General features: G+C 39.3%; 2 protein-coding genes across 4 annotated transcripts in view; one reads left to right on the plus strand and one right to left on the minus strand.

Annotated features, from left to right (window-relative positions):
* LOC120764805 (uncharacterized) overlaps positions 1-18,864 on the plus strand; it is a 195,059-nt gene that overhangs the window by 116,892 nt on the left and 59,303 nt on the right. The window lies entirely within an intron of this gene.
* The window catches only part of LOC120764804 (connector enhancer of kinase suppressor of ras 2-like), a 362,406-nt gene that overhangs the window by 70,809 nt on the left and 272,733 nt on the right, over positions 1-18,864 (minus strand). For all 3 annotated transcript variants that reach the window (XM_040088836.2, XM_040088834.2, XM_040088833.2), the window contains 3 exons: positions 14,210-14,356; positions 10,249-10,382; positions 9,485-9,690 (listed from right to left, as the gene is read on the minus strand). In XM_040088836.2, coding sequence (XP_039944770.1) covers positions 9,485-9,690; positions 10,249-10,382; positions 14,210-14,356 — 487 coding nt within the window. The remainder of the gene's footprint in view (positions 1-9,484; positions 9,691-10,248; positions 10,383-14,209; positions 14,357-18,864) is intronic.

An 18,864-nucleotide genomic window follows, 5' to 3' on the forward strand; every position in this document is an offset into this window, starting at 1 on the left:
ATTACAACAAATTTCTATGGCTCAAATAAGAACAGAACAACCAACTCTTGAACCCTCTGTCCCAATAGTCTTTTCACTCTTGCTCTACTGACTTCATGCTGTTTCTTCTTTATGTTCACTCTTTTCTCTCTCAGACAAGGGCCAAGCTCTGGAAGCTTCATATTGCCAAGAAAGGGTTAAATCTGCCCAGAGTCTTTTTCTCTCCCGCGGTAGCTCATGGTATTAGATGTTCAAGGCCGTGCTGGTGAGGGAGGAAGAACTCATGCAGAAACATCAGAGATCAGAGCACTCGGGCAGTCAGGAATCACAAAAATATCAGGCAGGATCAAAATGCCTTCTCAGCCCACCCCTCAGTGTAAATCGGGGCGGCCTCGGCCTAAATGGTGCCCATAGCTCTTATCAGGGGCCCGGCAGAGATCTCTCCCTGCTCCAGGGAAGTTTGGAGAAAGTAGTTGTTGTAAAGCAGCAACCTCTCTTTCCCCCTGTCCCCACCCAGGAGCCAATAGAATCCGGCCAGGCCTCAGGCCAGCTCCCCCCTAAAAAGGGGGGGAGCAGCAGGCCTAACTTGATGTTATCTGTCTCTCTCTCTGGTCAAAGGAAAGAAGGAAAAGGCCCACCTGCAGAAAATCAAGGGGTTTTATATGGTACTTCCTAAAGTTGTAGCCAACAATTTTCAGTGGTCAAAACAGATGCCAATATTCCAACTAACCCTCTGATAGGTCACTGTCCTTTCTAAAGCAATTCCCAGGTCCTGACCTGGAGAATTATTCTACATTCCTCTATAACTAAAAAACCAAACTGTACTAACCCATGACATGGGATTAAAGAGAGAAACAGGTTTTAAGTGGGTGAAAATGCTGTAGGAAAAGTAGAGGGAGAATTAATATAGATACAACAACACAGATCTGTCAGGGAAACATAAAACCACCCTGACCTGGTGTAATGGTTTTAATTTAATAAAACCGGGTGGAAACACCAATTAATGTAGGGATTTTAGTATTTATTCTCTTTTTTGTGGGAGGGAGAGATTAGGAGAAAAACAAAGCAGGCTTAAGCTTAAAAATGAACAAAAAATAGTTTTATTAACATACATTAAAAGAATGGAAGAAAAAAAAGCTGAGAAAAAGAAAACAAACTAAAACAGAATGACACTTTAAAACATGCTTCTCTCCTCTTACAAACTATTAACTTTCTTATTGAACAACATAGAAAGACACAATTTAGGATTTTCAGTCAGTTTCACTATTTAGGCATAACCACTCATTACTTTTTAGGAGAAGAGTCTCTCTAAAATTTTATGAAGATGTTTGCCACAAGACAAAATAGTCCAGTGCTCCTAATGTCACACATCTGCTGCTGCCCGGAGTTTTCACAGACTGTGATGTTCTATCAGCAAAGCTTCTCAGTGCATCTGGGGTACTATTTACGAATACTTCTTCTAGTCTAAAATCATCTTTGTCTCAAAGGCTGAGACCTCCTTTTAACCCAGGAGCGGGGGCTTTAAAGTTCCCAAATAAATCTCAATTACATCAGTCCTCTATTTTGATTAGAATAGCATTCTACCCAACGACACTAAGATGCTGCAAAGAACAGTTCATTTCTCCATAGTTTACCTTAGAAAAGTCCAGTTAAAAAATGTCCACTTCTTCAATCCTATTCCAATATTATTAGTTCTTTCACTTCTAATCTAACTGACTTCATTCGATGCCTGTTCTATACGTATCCCTCTGTTTTCTTCTTTCTCTTAAGGAAGAATTGTGCTTTAAAAGTTCTATGTTGCTAAGAAAGGGTTAAATCCGCCTGGGCTTGCAAAGGCCATGTGCAAGCACCAGGCTGCAGGAGCTGAAGAAAAATGCAAAGCTGTGCTGATGGAGGAAGCTGGTAGATGTCCTTTTTTCCACCCGTCGGTCTCATCCAGGGCGGCTCAGCTCAGAGTTGTTATAGAGCTGCAGGCTTTCTTTCTCTGCTGCCAGCTGCGATTAAGCTGGGCCATGTTTAGGCCCCTTCTGCCGTGGTCTGAGCACATGGCCCTGCACTGCCGAACTGCAGCCGCCCCTCTCCCCTGCTGGCAAGCAGAGCAAAGGGGCTCAGCCGGCCCAGGCTGCTCCCTGTGTGGGCAGCGGCCCTCAGAGGCCTGGCTGAGCCCGGCCCGGCCACCCACGATGTTACCTCATGGCTGATTCTGAGGCGAGGGAGTGCGATCAGCAGCAATTAGTTTTAAATGTCCTTTCCAAAGTCACATCGACACCTCCCATTGGTCAACCCAGCTGCCAATATCCCGGTCAGCTTTTTGATAGGTCCCTGTCCTCCCCCCCAAACCACTGCACAGTCAGAGCAGGGAAAAACACCTCACATTTCTCCATAACCAGAAAACAAAATTGTGCCAACCCATGATACCTGGAAAATCACATGGTGAGAAACAAGGGGATCTCATTTCAAGGAACATTAATTTCCTCTGGCTCAGAAGGAAAACCTAGAGCACAGTTTGGTGACAACAACCAGCAAGGAAGATTCAGCCATTGGGGTTTTAATAAATGGGATTTCATGGCACTGTAGCAGTGAGATCCTGATGTGCCCAAGCCATTCCCTACTTGAGCATCAGAACAGGGATGGCAGGGCACAGGGCACCAAACCAGAAACTGCCCCAGATCTCCTGGAAATTGGAGGGGCGATATTTGAAGTACTGAGATTTTCCCATATCACACTTTTGTGCACACCATGAAATTTAGTGTATAAATAATCCTATGGAAAAAATATGTAGTTTCATTGTCTGCCTCACAGCTGAGACTACCTTTAACTACAAATATAGGATTAAACTCCTAATCCTTAGAAGAACAATATCAATTAAGAAAAAACCCTCAGTAAATAAATTCAAAAAAAGAATAATCACTAATATAAAAAGAAGAACAATATAAATTTTAGAAAAATAGGAAGGAACATAACAAGTGAAGATCAACATAACCAAACTGAGCAGTTTTTCTGTAAAGAAAGGGAAGATCTGAAGCTCTGAAATGATTTATACACAAATACTGATACCACAGCACAACAGACATCAAAAACCAAAATTTAGGACAGGAATCACACAAGGCAAATGAACGAATGATTTTGTAAACTGCTTATCTCACTTCCAAGTCCTTTCCAAATGAAAAGTAACCTATAAATTGTTTTGACATTGTAGCGTGGATATTTTTCTGAGGAGCAAAAATTGTTGTGTACAAGGATACCAGAATAAAGTGAAAGAAAAAAAAAATTATTTATGATTTTTTGCCTCTAACACAAATGGAAGAGGTTTGATATGCATTGCCACAAGAGCTCTTTAGATCAGAGCATTTTAGAGTCAGAAAATAAGAGTATAATGTTAAGTAAAACAAAAAATGCACTGCAACATTGTTAAAAACAAGCTTAATTTTCACAGATACGTTAAAAAAATAAAAAAAGACTTTTTATATACCTTCATGGATTTTGTATGTACTATGGTCATGGGTTAGTACAGTTTCGCTTTTTAGTTATAGAGGAATGTAGAATGACTTTTTGGGTCAGGACCTGGGAATTGCTTTAGAAAGGACAGGGACCTATTAGAGGATAAGTTAGAATATTGGCATCTGTTTTGACCACTGAAAATTATTGGCTACAACTTTAGGAAGTACCATATAAAACCCCTTGATTTCCTGTAGGTGGGCCTTTTCCTTCTTTCCTTTGACCAGAGAGATAACATCAAGTTAGGCCTGCTATTTCCCCCCCTTGGGGGGGGGGGGGGGGGGGGGGAGGGAGATGGCCTGAGGCCTGGCCAGATTCTATCAGCTCCTGGGTGGGGAGGGGGGGAAGAAGAGGTTGCTGCTTTACAACAACTACTTTCTCCAAACTTCCCTGGAGCAGGGAGAGATCTCTGCTGGGCCCTGATAAGAGCTATGGTCACCATTTAGGCTGAGGCCACCCCAATTTACACCAAGGGGTGGGCCAAAAAAGCATTTATGATCCTGCCTGGTTTTTTTGTGATTCTGGACTGCCCGGGTGCTCTGATCTCTGATGTTTCTGTGTGAGTTCTTCCTCCCTCACCAGCAAGGCCTTGAACATCTAATACCATGAGCTACCACGGGAGAGAAAAAGACTCTGGGCAGATTTAACCCTTTCCTGGCAATATGAAGCTTCCAGAGCTTGGCCCTTGTCTGAGAGAGAAAAGAAAGGGACAGAGTGAACATAAAGAAGAAACAGCATGAAGTCAGTAGAGCAAGAGTGAAAAGACTATTGGGACAGAGGGTTCAAGAGTTGGTTGTTCTGTTCTTATTTGAGCCATAGAAATGAACTCTATATTTAGATCAATCCTTTAAATCATGGGAAAGATATGCATTTGGGGAGATGATTGTTTTGATTTGTGTGTGGATTTGAGCAAAGGTGTTTGTGATGAACTAAGTAATATTAATCCTATAAGATGCTGTCCTTTAACTTTATGATGCTTGTATCCCCAATTGCCTGTTCTGTTTGTGCTGTATATTGAGTTCTATGCCTTTAAGACTGGCTCTAAGAGCAAGGAGAAGCGCAGAGTTTGTTTTGAGAAAACTTCCTGACTCCTACACATTCTTCTCTGGACGGCGTGTTCGGCAGAGGGTTGGAGAGACTGCAGGAAAGAGATTTTTTTTGCTTTTAGTTAGTGTCATAGTTTTAATTTAAAACCGGGCAGAAACACCAATTAATGTAGTGGTTTCACGTTCACTAAATTCTGGTCTTGGTACTTACTCTTTTTGTGAGAGAGAGACTAGGAGAAAAACAAAGCAGGCTCAACCTTAAAATTAACAAATAGTTTGTTAACATACACTAAAAGAATAGAAAAAAAGAAAGTTGGGAAAAAACTAAAATGGAATGAAACTTCAGAAACACTTTTCCCTCCCCTTACAAACTGTTCACTTTCTTACAAAACAACATAAAGAGACAAAAACTTGTAATTTTCAGTCAGTTTCACTATCTGACTATAGTCTTCCATCAATTCATTAGGGGAATAGTCTTTCTTGGAGTCATGGATCCTACTGACAAGTTAGAACAGTTCTCTTGTGGGTTTTAAACTGTCACAAAAACAACCGCCCAGAGAAACCTGCCTTTGTGACCCTCCCAGGAGCAGTTTCCCAAGCTGCTTATGGGTCATGGGTCTTAGACTTTTGCATACTGGGGTGTCACCTTTTAAAGATGAATAACTCCAAAGCAAAGGATTCTTCATCTCAAGGAACAGAGATATCTTCTCACTTCTTCACTGGCACAGAGGGTTTCTCATCTCTATCTCTGTTCAAGCATCTGTCCTGGTTTAGGGACAAATTTGGGAGAAAACCCCTGGAAAGGATCCCTCTGGGAAGCAAATCCAAGTGGCCCCTCCCTCCAACCAGTCTGGCAAAAAACTTCTTCGGAGAAAAGTGGAAAAAACTATTTTACTTAACAAACAAAGTGTACACAAGTCTAAAGAATGAATAATATGGAACAATAAAACTTTTCGTTCTGGAGTGAGATGGCACATTGAGAAAGTTCTTGCTGTGGATGTAGCTCAGCTCTCTCTCAGTCTTTCATCAGTCCCAGTCCCTCCAGCGCTGCTGGAAAATGATGAGGTCCAGGCCCCAGTGGGCTGCAGGTGCAGCCCCCAGTGCTCCCCTGGGTTTTCAGTCCAGGGCAGGTTTAAACAGTTCCAAGAAAAAGGAAAAAAAACAGTGCAGGGAACTTCTCTGCCCTAGCTAGCTGAAACTGTCATGGGTTAGTACAGTTTGGTTTTTTAGTTATAGAAAAATGTAAAATAATTCTCCAGGTCAGGACCTGGGAATTGCTTTAGAAAGGACAGGGACCTATCAGAGAGTTAGTTGGAATACTGACATCTATTCTGACCACTGAAATTGTTAGCTGTGACTTTGGGAAGTACCATATAAAACCCCATGGATTTCCTGAAGGTGGGTCCTTTTTTTCTTCTTCCTTTGGCCAGAGAGAGACAGGTAACATCGAGCTGGGCCTGCTGCTCCCCCCTTTTGGGGGGGAGCTGGCCTGAGACCTGGCTGGATTCCATCAGCTCCCGGGTGAAGGGGGGGGGAAGGAGAAGTTGCTGTTTTGTAACAGCTACTTTCTTCAGACTTCCCTGGAGCAGAGAGAGATCTCTGCTAGGCCCTGATAAGAGCTATGGGCACCATTTAGGCCAAAGCCACCCTGATTTACACTGAGGGGTGGCTGAGAAGGCATTTATGATCCTACCTGGTTTTTTTGTAATTCTAGACTGCCTGAGTGCTCCAATCTCTGTTGTTTCTGTGGGAGTTTTTCCTCCCTCATCAGCTTGGCCTTGAACCTCTAACACCACAAGCTACAGAGAGAGAGACAAAGACTGAGCAGATTTAACTCTTTCTTAGCAACATGAAGCTTCCAGAGCTTAGCCCTTCTCTGAGAGAGTAAGAAAGGACAGAGTGAACATAAAGACCAACAGCATGAAGTCAGTAGCAAGAGTAAAAAGACTATTGAGACAGAGGGTTGAAGAGTTGGTTGTTCTATTCTTACTTAAGCCATGGAAATGAACTCTATATTTAGATCATTCCTTTAAATCATGGGAAAGATATGCATTTGGGGAGATGGTTGTTTTAATTTGTGTGTAGATTTAAGCAAAGGTGTTTGTGATGAACTAAGTAATATTAATCCTATAAGATGCTTGAACAGAGATAAAGATGAGAAGCCCCCTGTGCCAGTGAAGAAGTGAGAAGATATCTCTGTACCTTGAGGTGAAGAATCCTTTGCTTTGGAGTTATTCATCTTTAAAAGGTGACACCCCAGTATGCAAAAGTCTAAGACCCATGACCCATAAGCAGCTTGGGAAACTGCTCCTGGGAGGGTCACAAAGGCAGGTTTCTCTGGGCGGTTGTTTTTGTGACAGTTTAAAACCCACAAGAGAACTGTTCTAACTTGTCAGTAGGATCCATGACTTGAAAGGATACTCTTCCCCTAATGAATTGATGGAAGACTATTGTCAGATAGTGAAACTGACTGAAAATTACAAGTTTTTGTCTCTTTATGTTGTTTTGTAAGAAAGTGAACAGTTTGTAAGGGGAGGGAAGAGTGTTTTTAAAGTTTCATTCTGTTTTGTTTTACTTTATTTCCTCAGCTTTCTTTTTCTATTCTTTTAGTGTGTTTTAATAAAACTACTTGTTTGTTTTTAAAATTAAGTCTGCTTTGTTTTTCTCCTAGTCTCTCTCCCACAGAAAAAGAGTGAGTACTAAGACCAGAATTTAGTGAACGTGAAACCACTACAACTATCAATACCCATCACCTGCCTGAGTATCCATCTACTTACCAGCTGCACAGGAGACTTATTTCTAATAATGGCTAGAATTCTGGTAAGTCCAAGGCTGGAATTTTGGAGCAGTAGTTTGTATCAGCACAAGAAATAATGAAAGTGGCTACTTGGTAATGAAAGGCTTCAGAAGTTTTATTTTCATTTCTTTGCTCATGGCTCTGTGGTTCCAGCATCAGTTTATTGGAGCTGCCATAAATTCTGTCTTTTTACTGAGACACATTGTCACTTTCATGATTGATGGCACCTCTCAGTCAGAAAGTACAATACCTTTCACTACAGCAGAACATCATTTGCATGCCTGTTAATCAACAGATTAATTAAAACTATAGTTTAAAAAAAATATCTGGGTTTGGCAGTCATTTTTTGAGAGAAGGGCGCATCTCAGAGACTTTAAAACCAAATTGCCTCTGGATTTCAGTCAGAATTATGCATCATAGACAAAAAAAATAAATATTGTGTACTCCTGGGATCAGGCAGAGAGCCCAATATCTTAAGCCACCATGCAGCAAGAATTTATGAAAGCAGGCCAAATAAACCCATCTGGCTCCAATTTTAATCACAGTTAACATTTCTCTTTATCTTTCATTCTAATTTTGTCTTAAAATTATGTCACTTCACAAGGAGATAAAGAGTGAACATTACTGGTCCTAAGACAGAATCCTATTCTTCAGCATCACAGCTCTTTCAAGCATCAAGTAGATGACTGAAGCAGTAACTAAAAATATCCTGTCTATAACAAAGGCTTATTAAGATTTCCTCCTCTGAAAAGGTTCTGTGTGCATATACACACACCATCAAGTCCATTTTACTTGCCATTTTTACCAGAAATCCAGCTGCAATCAGCAAATTACAACAGCAGGAGGGAAGTTCTGTGTAACTGATAAACACAAGATAAATACTAAGAACAGGAGGCAGAGAAACTGCATTTAACATCCCTGATAGCAAACCCCACACCAGCCTAAGTGGCAACAGAATCAGTGACTGCAGTGCTTTAAGTTTTCTTCCCCTCCCCCCGTGCTCCCTTTCAGCTGCTGTCCACCAGAACCACTCCTGGGATTCTCTCCACTGAGCTGCAGCAGGATTTTAGTACCTGTGTTCTTCATAGACACATTTTCCTTTACTGCTCTGAGCTTCTGAGAGGTTTTCCCTTTCCTAAATTTCAAAGACAAAAACTTACGAAGTTGTTGGGGCTTTTCAACAAAATGAGAGAAAAAAAAAGGTCTCAGAATAGGTGAATAAAATACTTATGGATGGCTTGCCATGTATGAATGAATATGTATATATCTCTCAAAAGATAGCAGCTACCCATAGAGAATACTACGGTCATTGCTTTCTCTGAGGCTCAGAAATAATGCCATTTTCAAAATGAGACATAATTCCAGTTTTCAAAAGAAATCTCCTATCTGAAATCTGTAAGCATCACAAAACTCTCCTATTGCCTTGAAAATAAAGCCACTGAAAATACATGCATTTCAGCAGTATTTTTCTCAAATTCATTAAACACCAAGCAATTCAGTTTAAACAGAGAAGCAAAAAAATTATCAGTTAATTTTCAACAACACCTTTTTATGGTTCCATGTACTCACATACAAGCACATGTGATTGCACACTCAAAAGGGATTTAGATACACACAAAATTTCTATAGAAAACCAGAGTTAATTATTGTTTTAATAGCATTTTATATATTTAAGCAGTCCCCATCCCAAGATTTTGAAACACAATTCAAGCACTAATGAGTGCATTGTAGGATACTCCTTGTGCATTTAATGCAATGCTGAATTTTGGAGGGCCTTCCATCTTACATACACTTTCATACCATAAGGCAGTTCCTTCACTGAAGTTTAACAGCCCAGAACATTACAAGTGGAATAATCTCCAGGAGTTTGGGAGGGGAAATTGAGTAAATCCAGATGCTGGCTATCCAAATAATATGAATTTAATTATCATTCAACATTCCAGTATGAGCTGCAAAATGACTGTATAAATAACTTACTCCTGCCCAGGAACATTAGTATGCAATTTTTCTAATTATTCCTTCATAATTAAACTTCTGTTTATTGTTCAGAGCCAACAGGTCACAGTCTGACAAAGAATGACAGATTTTTGAGGGTTGTTGCAGAGTTAACAGCACAGTTTGTAAATGTGGCCAGTTAGAAGAAGGTTGAGGAAATCCAGCCTACCATGAGAGGGTTTTTTTTCCCTTCTCCTCACGCCTGTGGCTCTGCTCCTGTCATACTCAGAGCCCCCAGGGTGGCCTTCCCCTTCAATCAGGGTGTAGTATTTCCCACTCTTGTGCTCCAGGAAATAGTTTGGAGACTCAGAGCCTTTCATCCCAGACTTTCCAAATTTGCTGATGTCATCACAAGACATTATTCCAATTTCATCCCTAAAAACAGAAGATGATGGAGAAATTAACCATTTAAGGTAAACTTCCAGCATGCAATTGCCTCCCCCAAATGCTACCAATAAAAAGCCTTGCAATTGAAATGCTGTGTGGGAGAACTTTACAAGTGAGGCAATTCAACAAATGTAAATTACCAAAACCATCATTAGGTGCCACTTTAATTGTGAGATGAACATTTAGGAGTTTTCTAGGATCTGAAGGAGAACATAAGGAATTGTTTTAATATGAGCAGACAAGGGTTTCCCTTGCAGAAATGCCCAACAATAAGATAGAAGTATGCACACAAAAGTAAATCAAACTAATTGATTTAAATACTTCTTTAAGTACTTTCTTGATTTAGGACTAAATCCAGGTTCTGCTCAGCTAAGTGAAAGTTAAGTCACTTAAAATAACGATATGATGCTAAATGTATTTTTAGCTCTTAATTTTATTAATTATTTTATGGTAGGGCTGTTCATTTTGGCTTTGTTTTATTAATCTAATGAAATCAAAGTGTAACATCTATTTTTCAAAACCTCAAATTCCTTAGAACATAAATACCTGGGGCCATAAAGTCCTGACATAGGGGAGAGAATGAAAACATCCTGGAGTGCAGAGTTGTCCATTTCTGAGGACATGCCCATTGTACTTGTTGGGGTTGTAGAGCTGCTTGTGGGGCTGGTTGGAATCACAGTCTGTAAAAACCAAAAGGCACATGAAGAATAAATTAATGTTTCCTGTGCTACAAGAAACAACAAAATTAGTGTGCATAATTTTAGGAATTTTGACCCCTGTTTTGGATTAGCCTTTTTTTTTTGAATTTCTGAAGTTTTTTCCAAAAAGGTGTCTAGTGAAACTCTAGACTTCAAGACTAGTTATGAAAGAAACTGATAAACGACCATTAAATTAATTTAAAAGCCACCTCAAGGGAAAAATCTGAGACTCAATCTAAATATGATCTTTAATCAGTGCAGAAAATCAATTATCTGAGGGCACAACATATTAAATGCCATTAATACAGAAGTTAATTACAGAAATCTGGAATACTTGTACTGAATTAAATGATCATGCTGGTTTCAGTGGAAGATTTATTGTTAACAAAGACAGAATATCTTTATTTTTTTTTAAGAAAGCAGAATTCATTGTCCTTTGGCTTTATAGCCATGGCGATACACATACGTGTTCTATGGTAAACAGCAAAGAAATATAAATTAACCTAAATAATAAATAAATGCCCTTTAAGATTTTTTACTTTATAAACTTTTACATGACGTTGAACACAGTTTTTTGATTCAGATGTCATAGAGAAGCTCAAGTCAATGGCCTGCAAGGACTAGAAAGATGATAACCAAATAAACTGTGCAGGATACAGAGATATAAACAAATAATATTTTTCAACCAAGATTCAGTCTGTGTTGATACTCAAGAAATAGAAAATAATTTTATTAATAAAAGTTATGCTTAAATAGATGCAACCAGTTTTCTAAAGGTGGAAGGAAAATCCAGTGACTCAAATTTGGATGAAAGCTATAAACACCAATCTTTTTCTAAATAAAAGGTTTTCTGTCCTCTAGAGGTAAACACTGAAATATTTTTTTATGTAGTTCAAAAAGTAAAAGCAGTCCTAAATACCAAAAAATTATGTTTTTTTCATAAGAACATCAGTCTGCAAATGGGTCAAAATTGTATTAGTTCTCTATGCTTATTGTTAAACTAAATAATAAATGGTGTAATTGTTCTGGATCAATTAGTTGTGACAGGAAGGATTATTCTAATTTGAAAAGTTCTCCAAATAAAAAGAAAAAACACAAAAAAATCTGCAGAGCACTATTTGCCATTACAAATTTTAAAAAAACCCAACATTTTGTCCCGAGTGGGAAAATAATTAGAGTTTAAAAATTCAAATAATCTTCTACTATCACATAATGTCAGCCAGAGATAGAAGGGGAAAACGGTATCACAAATCTCATTGAAAGATAATGGGGCACAGAACTGGCAAATGAAAACTGCTGTTGTTAATTGAGCATCAAGGGAAACCCTCTAAAGCAAAAGAATATTACAACAAGGCCAAGTAATAGATTTTATAAGGCCTCTCAGATTCTGTATCATCTATAATTCATAAGTTACCTATGTGATATAATTTTAAACCTTATTATTGTAGAAAACATATTAATAACCTCTATAAGTGCTTTAAGCAACAATAGAAAACACAACTTTTAAATAAAACTTCCTGCTATGCACCAATCTGAGGTAACAAATATGATTTCAAGTTCTTAAATCCTATTTCCTTTTTGCCTTCCCTAATTATGTACTGCATTTGTTTTGGGTTGGGTTTTTTTTTACCAGCACTAAATCAGAATGGAAAAACTGCTCCATATGTGGACACATCAATAGACATATGGGGTGCACCATGAAAATAGCACATGCAGAGAAATACGTATGGATCTGGACCTTGAACACGCCATGAAATACAACACACCCATATGTGTTATGCCTTTTTTGTGACAGTCTGACTTTTGATGAACTGTTTCTCTCAATCTTTCACTGAGGTATTTTCCTGCAGCTTGTTGCTGTTTGGGCATTCCCTATCCTGATTTTGTCTTGGTGGAAACCCTCCTGTCTGTGCTGTGCTCTCTGCTTATCCCCAAATCCTGTTCTGCAAGAGCCAATTCAATCCATGAGCAGCAGAAAACTCCAGAACAACAAACAAACCAACGCAGAAATTCTCCTACCAATTCAACACATGGAACTGCTCTAGAGTCTAAAAACGGCCAAAGTCAACAAAAGGTGAGGACATTGCAGCCAACAGAAGGGGGAAGTGAGCTCACTGCTTCCAGCAGCAACAAGCTGTTGTGTCAGCTGTCCAGGAAGCACAAGCTTTAGTGGCATCTTGAAATTTAATCAGGCTGCTTCCAAGTCATTACTGACAATAATAAATAATACCAGATCCAGGCGAGAGCTGCAGGAAATGGACAAACCCAAAACCTGCACCCTGAAACGGATCCAGGTCCGAACACTTGAGGTTGTCTCTGTGGCAGGAAGAATAAAAGATCTAAAATTGGTTTTCCACACCTCATAATAGAATCTACTCTTAAGAATTAACACTGGCAGGGCTGTTTTTGTTTTCCAAAGTGGTTTATACTTTTATTTAAATCTCTCACCCCACTATTCTCTGTTATAAGAGAAATACACCCCAGGAAGGAGACACTTCAAGCATCCTTTGCTCCTCAGGGGCTCATCAGGAGAGGAAACATCCCAAAACCAGAACGGCTGATAATGCCACAAAAGCAGCTTGATGCACTTTCACTTTTCTGGCTACCACAACAAAGGTTAGCATTTTTAATGGCAAATCCTGTGCCATACATGAAGTGTATACAGCACACACTGTTCACTCTGACACAGCCTCCAGATCCAGTGCTGCCCGTGAATTATGATTCTTTAATGTACAGATATAAAGAGAGGATCTCTCTGGAAACCCATTGCAATTTCCATTTGGCTGCCCCTGGAGGCGCCATCTGAAGTTCACAAGTAGATACATGAGCATCTTGCAAGAGCAAAGGATGGTATTCCTGCAGCATTATGACAGAAAAATCCCCTCTGGGTGTCACAGGGCCCTGTTCCTCTCCCCCAGGGAGAGTCACAGAGAAAGAAAGGTGGTCCTAAATCCCACTGTCAGTATTTCTGGGCTGCAAGGATTACACAAACTCCTTAAGTGAAGCCACTGTGTAGGATTCAGGCACTCTGAGAAATGAAAGATTTAGAAAATGACAGACAAGGAGGAAATCTGCCCAGATAAGCTTGAAGGGTTTTGTTTCATTAATTTAAAAGTCATTCAAAACCACATTCATGTGTCACGTGAACCAAACAAAACAGCTCTGAGAAGCTTCCACATTATGGAAGTGCATCAATTTACAGGATGTTAAATGGCATTAAAGGCAACCATCAATATTTATTGACTTACTTTCCTTTAAAAATGACATTTTGAGTTCAGTGTTTCAGCCAGTTTTTCCTGCTGTAGGAAGGAGCAGCTGTGATGTTCACAACTGTCTTTTTTTTTTTTTTTTTTTGTATCAGAAGGTTTTCAAGGAATGAGTACACAGAAAATACCAGAGGTTCTATTATCCCTGCTACCAAAAACTCCAACTGCATGAGAGGTGTGCAACAGAACTAGAGTTCTCCTGGAATTTAATGGATCTGACACACTTGATTACAAACAAGTAGTTGACAGACTGTGAAATAATGGAAACGGAGGCTCTGCTGCCTCTGCCAGGCAGAGCAGCCACTGAACCTTGTTCTTCATAAAACTCTGTAAATGTTCTTTCCTTGTGAGAGTTCCTGTGGTTCCCAAAGTCACCAAAACATGGAGAAAACAATCTGATCATGGTCACACTTATTTATCTCAGCACTCTGCTTCAGAGGAGTTTGATACAGGCTCCTGTCCTGTACCTTTCACTGGAAGGTAAAATTCTAGTGTTTTCTCTTGAATAAAGGATTTACCATGACATTGCAGCAGCCACCTTACCTGCAGTGCCAGAGGCTTCCACCTCACATTCTTCAGAAGGGCAGGAGCAGAAACCAGGGTATTCTGAGGTCGTTTTTTCAAAGTCAAAATCACTCCATTTGGGTCTTCCCACAGTGCATTTACTAGGTTCTTTAACTGCCAGCCAACCTAAGGAAGAAGTCCATAACTGAAGTTTGAAAGCTTTCCATTTAACTTGAAATGTGAATGAAGTGTTCTGTTAACCAGCAAGGTCTATTACAACCTGCTCCTTGCAAACATAAGCAGTTTTTATAAACTCTGTGGGACTGAAATCATGCTGCTGCAGCTGGATTTTTATTTTTTTTCTTTAGCCATGTTCCTGAACAAAATAAGGCAGAAGTGAACAGTTACCCTTTCAATAACTTGTGAGATCACTGAACATTTTAAATCAGAAAATGAGGTCTAGAAGTCATGAAATCATTTCAATCTAGGTTCTGAGTTGCAACAGTGAGTGCTGAGGAGGAAGCCAGACTGTGCTGGAACAACATATGTAGCATGTATGTAAGAGCTGTAAGACCCTGACTGGAGATAAATAAACATTTATTGGTTTATCTGTACAGCCACTGGAAACAGCTAAGTCTCTAAGTTACTGTAAATTCCAAACAGAGCCATAAAAAAGGACATCACTGGGACTGTAAGGATGTGACACTCAGAAAAAAAACTTCTTAAAGACATTTCTTAATCACCTCAATTATCTAAATAGGAATTTACCACAAATTATTTATACAGAAAACCAGAAAAATTATTTGTAGGGCTTTTCTCTTTCCTCTGCCTTTTCGGTCCCAGTCAGAGCAGATTTTTAGAGCAGTAGTACCTGGCCACGGTAAAGACCTGCCATAAATGTTGCGACTGCTACAAATCTGAGCAGACCTGCACTGAGCAGGAATTGAAATGCTGTGTCCATACAGCAATTCCCAGACACAACCTTCCCAAGGCAACTGCATCAGCCATGAAATGAACTTGTGAGAATGAAAAGCTTAGTGAATCACAGAACAGGAACAGCACCAATATATGCAAGCAGTAAATATTTTTATACTGGCCATGTTTGACTTGTCAGAGATCACTAATAACATTTTAATCATAATTTCTCTTCTGACCAAAGTGTCAATTCCCACTGCTATTAAAAAACAGGAAAATAAGTTATTTAGGTGCTCAGACACAGAGCAGTCTACTCCCTTGTTATATCAGGTGGAGTTGATAATGACTTCCTCTTAGAGGAAGATAATATTTGATTACACAAAAAGGTGAAGGGAAAATAATAGAAGACAACCTCCAAGAGATTTGAACTAAAATCCTCTTCTAAGAGCTGAAGAGAATTTAGGATACCAACTGTAAGGTTCCAAGCTGCCTCCACAGTGGGCCAAAGCCAGGATCCCACTGTAAACATCCACCTGGGACAGAAGTGCAAGAAGTCTTGGAATTCCAAGAAGGGTTTTAAAAGCTTTTAAAAGTTCTGCTCTATTTTTAATGCTGCTGTTCCATCGAAAACTTTCTAAAAATGCACCGGCCACAGAAAACAGCAGTAATTGTAAATAGGTCATATCCAAACAAATGCAAGGATGGCAGCTTACATCCCAAAAAGTCCTCCAGTTTGGGCTGTGTTTATAAAAGCCCATTTTTTTTTTCCTCTTTTACTCAACTATAGAAATCAAATGGAACGCTCTTTGATTTTTATAGATTGATGTAATTTTCAGATTGATGAAATCCTTAGAGTCCCATGGGCTCCTTTTAGAAAAGAATGATAAATAATTAAGTTAGTGACAAATTATTCCAATGAGAACCTTAATGATAAAGCCATTAAATACCAAGATCTATCAGAGAACCAGCTGCAATCATTACTACTGGGTGATGATAAAATGCTCTCAGGAATTTGGACAAGTTATTAAAAAGTGTATTACTAAAAATATCTTTGAAAAAAGAGAAGTCAATAAAGTGGATTAAAAATCAGTTGAAAACCAGCCATTGTGGAGTCCTATTTTGAGGAGGCTGAAATCTGATCCTCCCCCTCTGACCTAAACCTAAGACTCCTCCCCTAGAATACCCAATAAAACCCACGAGCTTGCCCCTGCTTGCTCTCTGTCTTCACCCCTCTTTGATCTCACCCCCTCCCTGGCCCGGGGTAGGGGGGAATAAATGGATTCTCGTGCTTACAACAAAGACTTGTCTCGTCTGTTTCCCTGACAGTGGTTGTAACCTCCCTGGACACAGTCACTGTTGCCACACGACACAACAAGCCCTTAAGTCAGATTTTGACATTTAGTCCTAAAATCATTCTTTAAAGCAATTATTGGCTTCTAGCTCTGTTAAGATGTATTCTTCAGAAAGGTATTTTGATTAAGATGTTTAGCACATACAGTCAAAATCAAATTCTACAAAATGGGTTAAGCTATTTCAGCAAGGAAAGTTAAATTAAAATTACAATACTGAAGAAATAAAAGACCAATGTGATACTTTTTATTTTCGTCCATAAATGAAAATGGATGCTAATTCAGATGCTAAAGATGTAACAAACCCAGAAGAATGCAAAAGAATTCACTGAAAATGATTCATATACAGGCAGATGTTTGAAATTTTCCTTGTTTACACTTAAGATTGCCACAATCATTAATTTTTATTTGTTTGTACATCCTCACTGTGTAAAGAGGAGCTCCAGGTAAAAAGAAACCTGAGGACTAATGTCTCTATTAAAGAATTTGTTAGTTTTCTCATAGAAACTATGCTGTGGAAAATTAAGAACATAGCATCTTTAAAAACAATAGTTCCAAAAATACTAATTGCTAACATAATTAATTCCTTTACCAGGAAATTCCACAATGCTGAGATAATTTTGTAGCCCCAAACTTGATGACTTTGTAGCTAGGACTCCTTAACTAATGTTTAGAAAAACATGAAAAAACAACCCACTTCCATTAACAGCAAAGCAGTGTTTTTTATATGTTTTTTAGACTCTCCTCATAATAACTTTGCTCCTTCTCACTGAGAAGATCTGGATTTACATGAATGGGATTTGGAATGCATCCTACCAGCAGTAGGGATTTCAGCATTGTTATAAATCCAAACTCTGTTCATGCTGGAAAAGCACCTTTTCTCCCTTTTTAAAATAAAGCCTACCTGCCCAGGGATGACTCGCTGCAGATCTGTATGAAAAATTCATACAAAAAATTCCTAATGCTACAGATGCACATACAAAAAATAAAATAATCAGTGCATTTTCAGGTGTCTGCAGATGTATGAAGCACATGATATATTTGTCTGTCAAAAGAAACTGAGAAAACAGCTGAGCTGTTAAACATGGTGGTGTTTATCAGAGAGTGCCCGTGGTCTGAACCCCCACAGCAGTTATTCACCTCCCTGCCAATTTCTTCCAAACACATTATACCTATCTGTTACGGTAGGAATTTTGAAGTAAAATTTAGCTCAGATGTTGGAACTTGGAGCACACAGGGGAGAGAGGCATCTCTTCCTTTCTCTGCTTTCCCTGAAAATTCTGGGGACAAGGCAGGAAGGGGGTTCCTCAGTTCCTTCACTACCTTACCAAACCCCAGCAGGATTCTGAAAAATGGAAAAGTTTTAAGAAATACAGAACCACTGAGTGCACCTCACAGAAGGAAGGGAGGTCACACCTTAATTTGCTTGGGGGACTTGTGTCTGTTCACTGAATCACCTGCCAGCTTTGCTGTTACCTGCAGTGGGAAGACATAGCACAATAACTAACAGAAATTTAAAAGCTCCCTTATCATGTCATCATCAAGATGGCCACAGAACTCAAGAGTGCTCCTTTAAAAACTTCAGCAGGCCTCAAGTATCAGTCCCATGTTATCTAAAAGTCTTTCATACCTTTTCTATGTTGCAGTCCCATGAGTAGCTCCACACAGCTCTGGCTCTTTCTCTCCTTCTTCTACCTTCCTTCTACAGTTCCAGCTTGCTCCTTCCTTTCCCTAGCACAGCTGCCTTACCCTATCTGTCTGTCATACAGCATCATACCCTTTCTATCCCTTGCACAACCCCCTGTCCCTTCCTCCTTACAGCACAAGTAGCAGACTTGAACTGACTCCTCTCCTAGCTAATTCATTCTTTTATCACACCCATAGCTGTGAGGGCAAGGCTGTTCCCACTCTTTGATAATTAACACAGCTGCAATGTATGGGGGGCAAGATTGCCTTTAGCCCTATCGCTGTCTTCCCATATCGTCAGGCATTTGGTCTGGAAATCAGTTGTGCCAAATATTTTCTAAATATTTATATCCCACTATATTGCACACCACCTGAAAACAAGTAATTCTGCTCTGACTGCAGTAACTCCTCACAGGAACCAGGACAGATGTTTCCTCTCATGACTCTTCAAATACATTAGCAAAGCCATCTGGATATTTACTTGAACCTGCAAAGTTTGACCTCTCTTCATATTTGCATTAAAAAAAAACCCCAGCTAGTGTAAACTCAACATTTTTTAAGGAAGAGACTATCATCTTTTCATATTTTAAGTTATTCACTTTGCCTCATTAAGGAATTAATCAAGGGAGCTGGTTTGATTAACATGGAAATCAGAAATTATTATTAGACAAAAACGTGCTGGAAGATCATAAGACTGTTTTCTGCCACTGAATGGGAATCTTGTCATTAACACCTGTAGCTGAT

The sequence above is a fragment of the Hirundo rustica genome, chromosome W, assembly GCF_015227805.2.
Source record: "Hirundo rustica isolate bHirRus1 chromosome W, bHirRus1.pri.v3, whole genome shotgun sequence".
Lineage (NCBI taxonomy): Eukaryota > Metazoa > Chordata > Aves > Passeriformes > Hirundinidae > Hirundo > Hirundo rustica.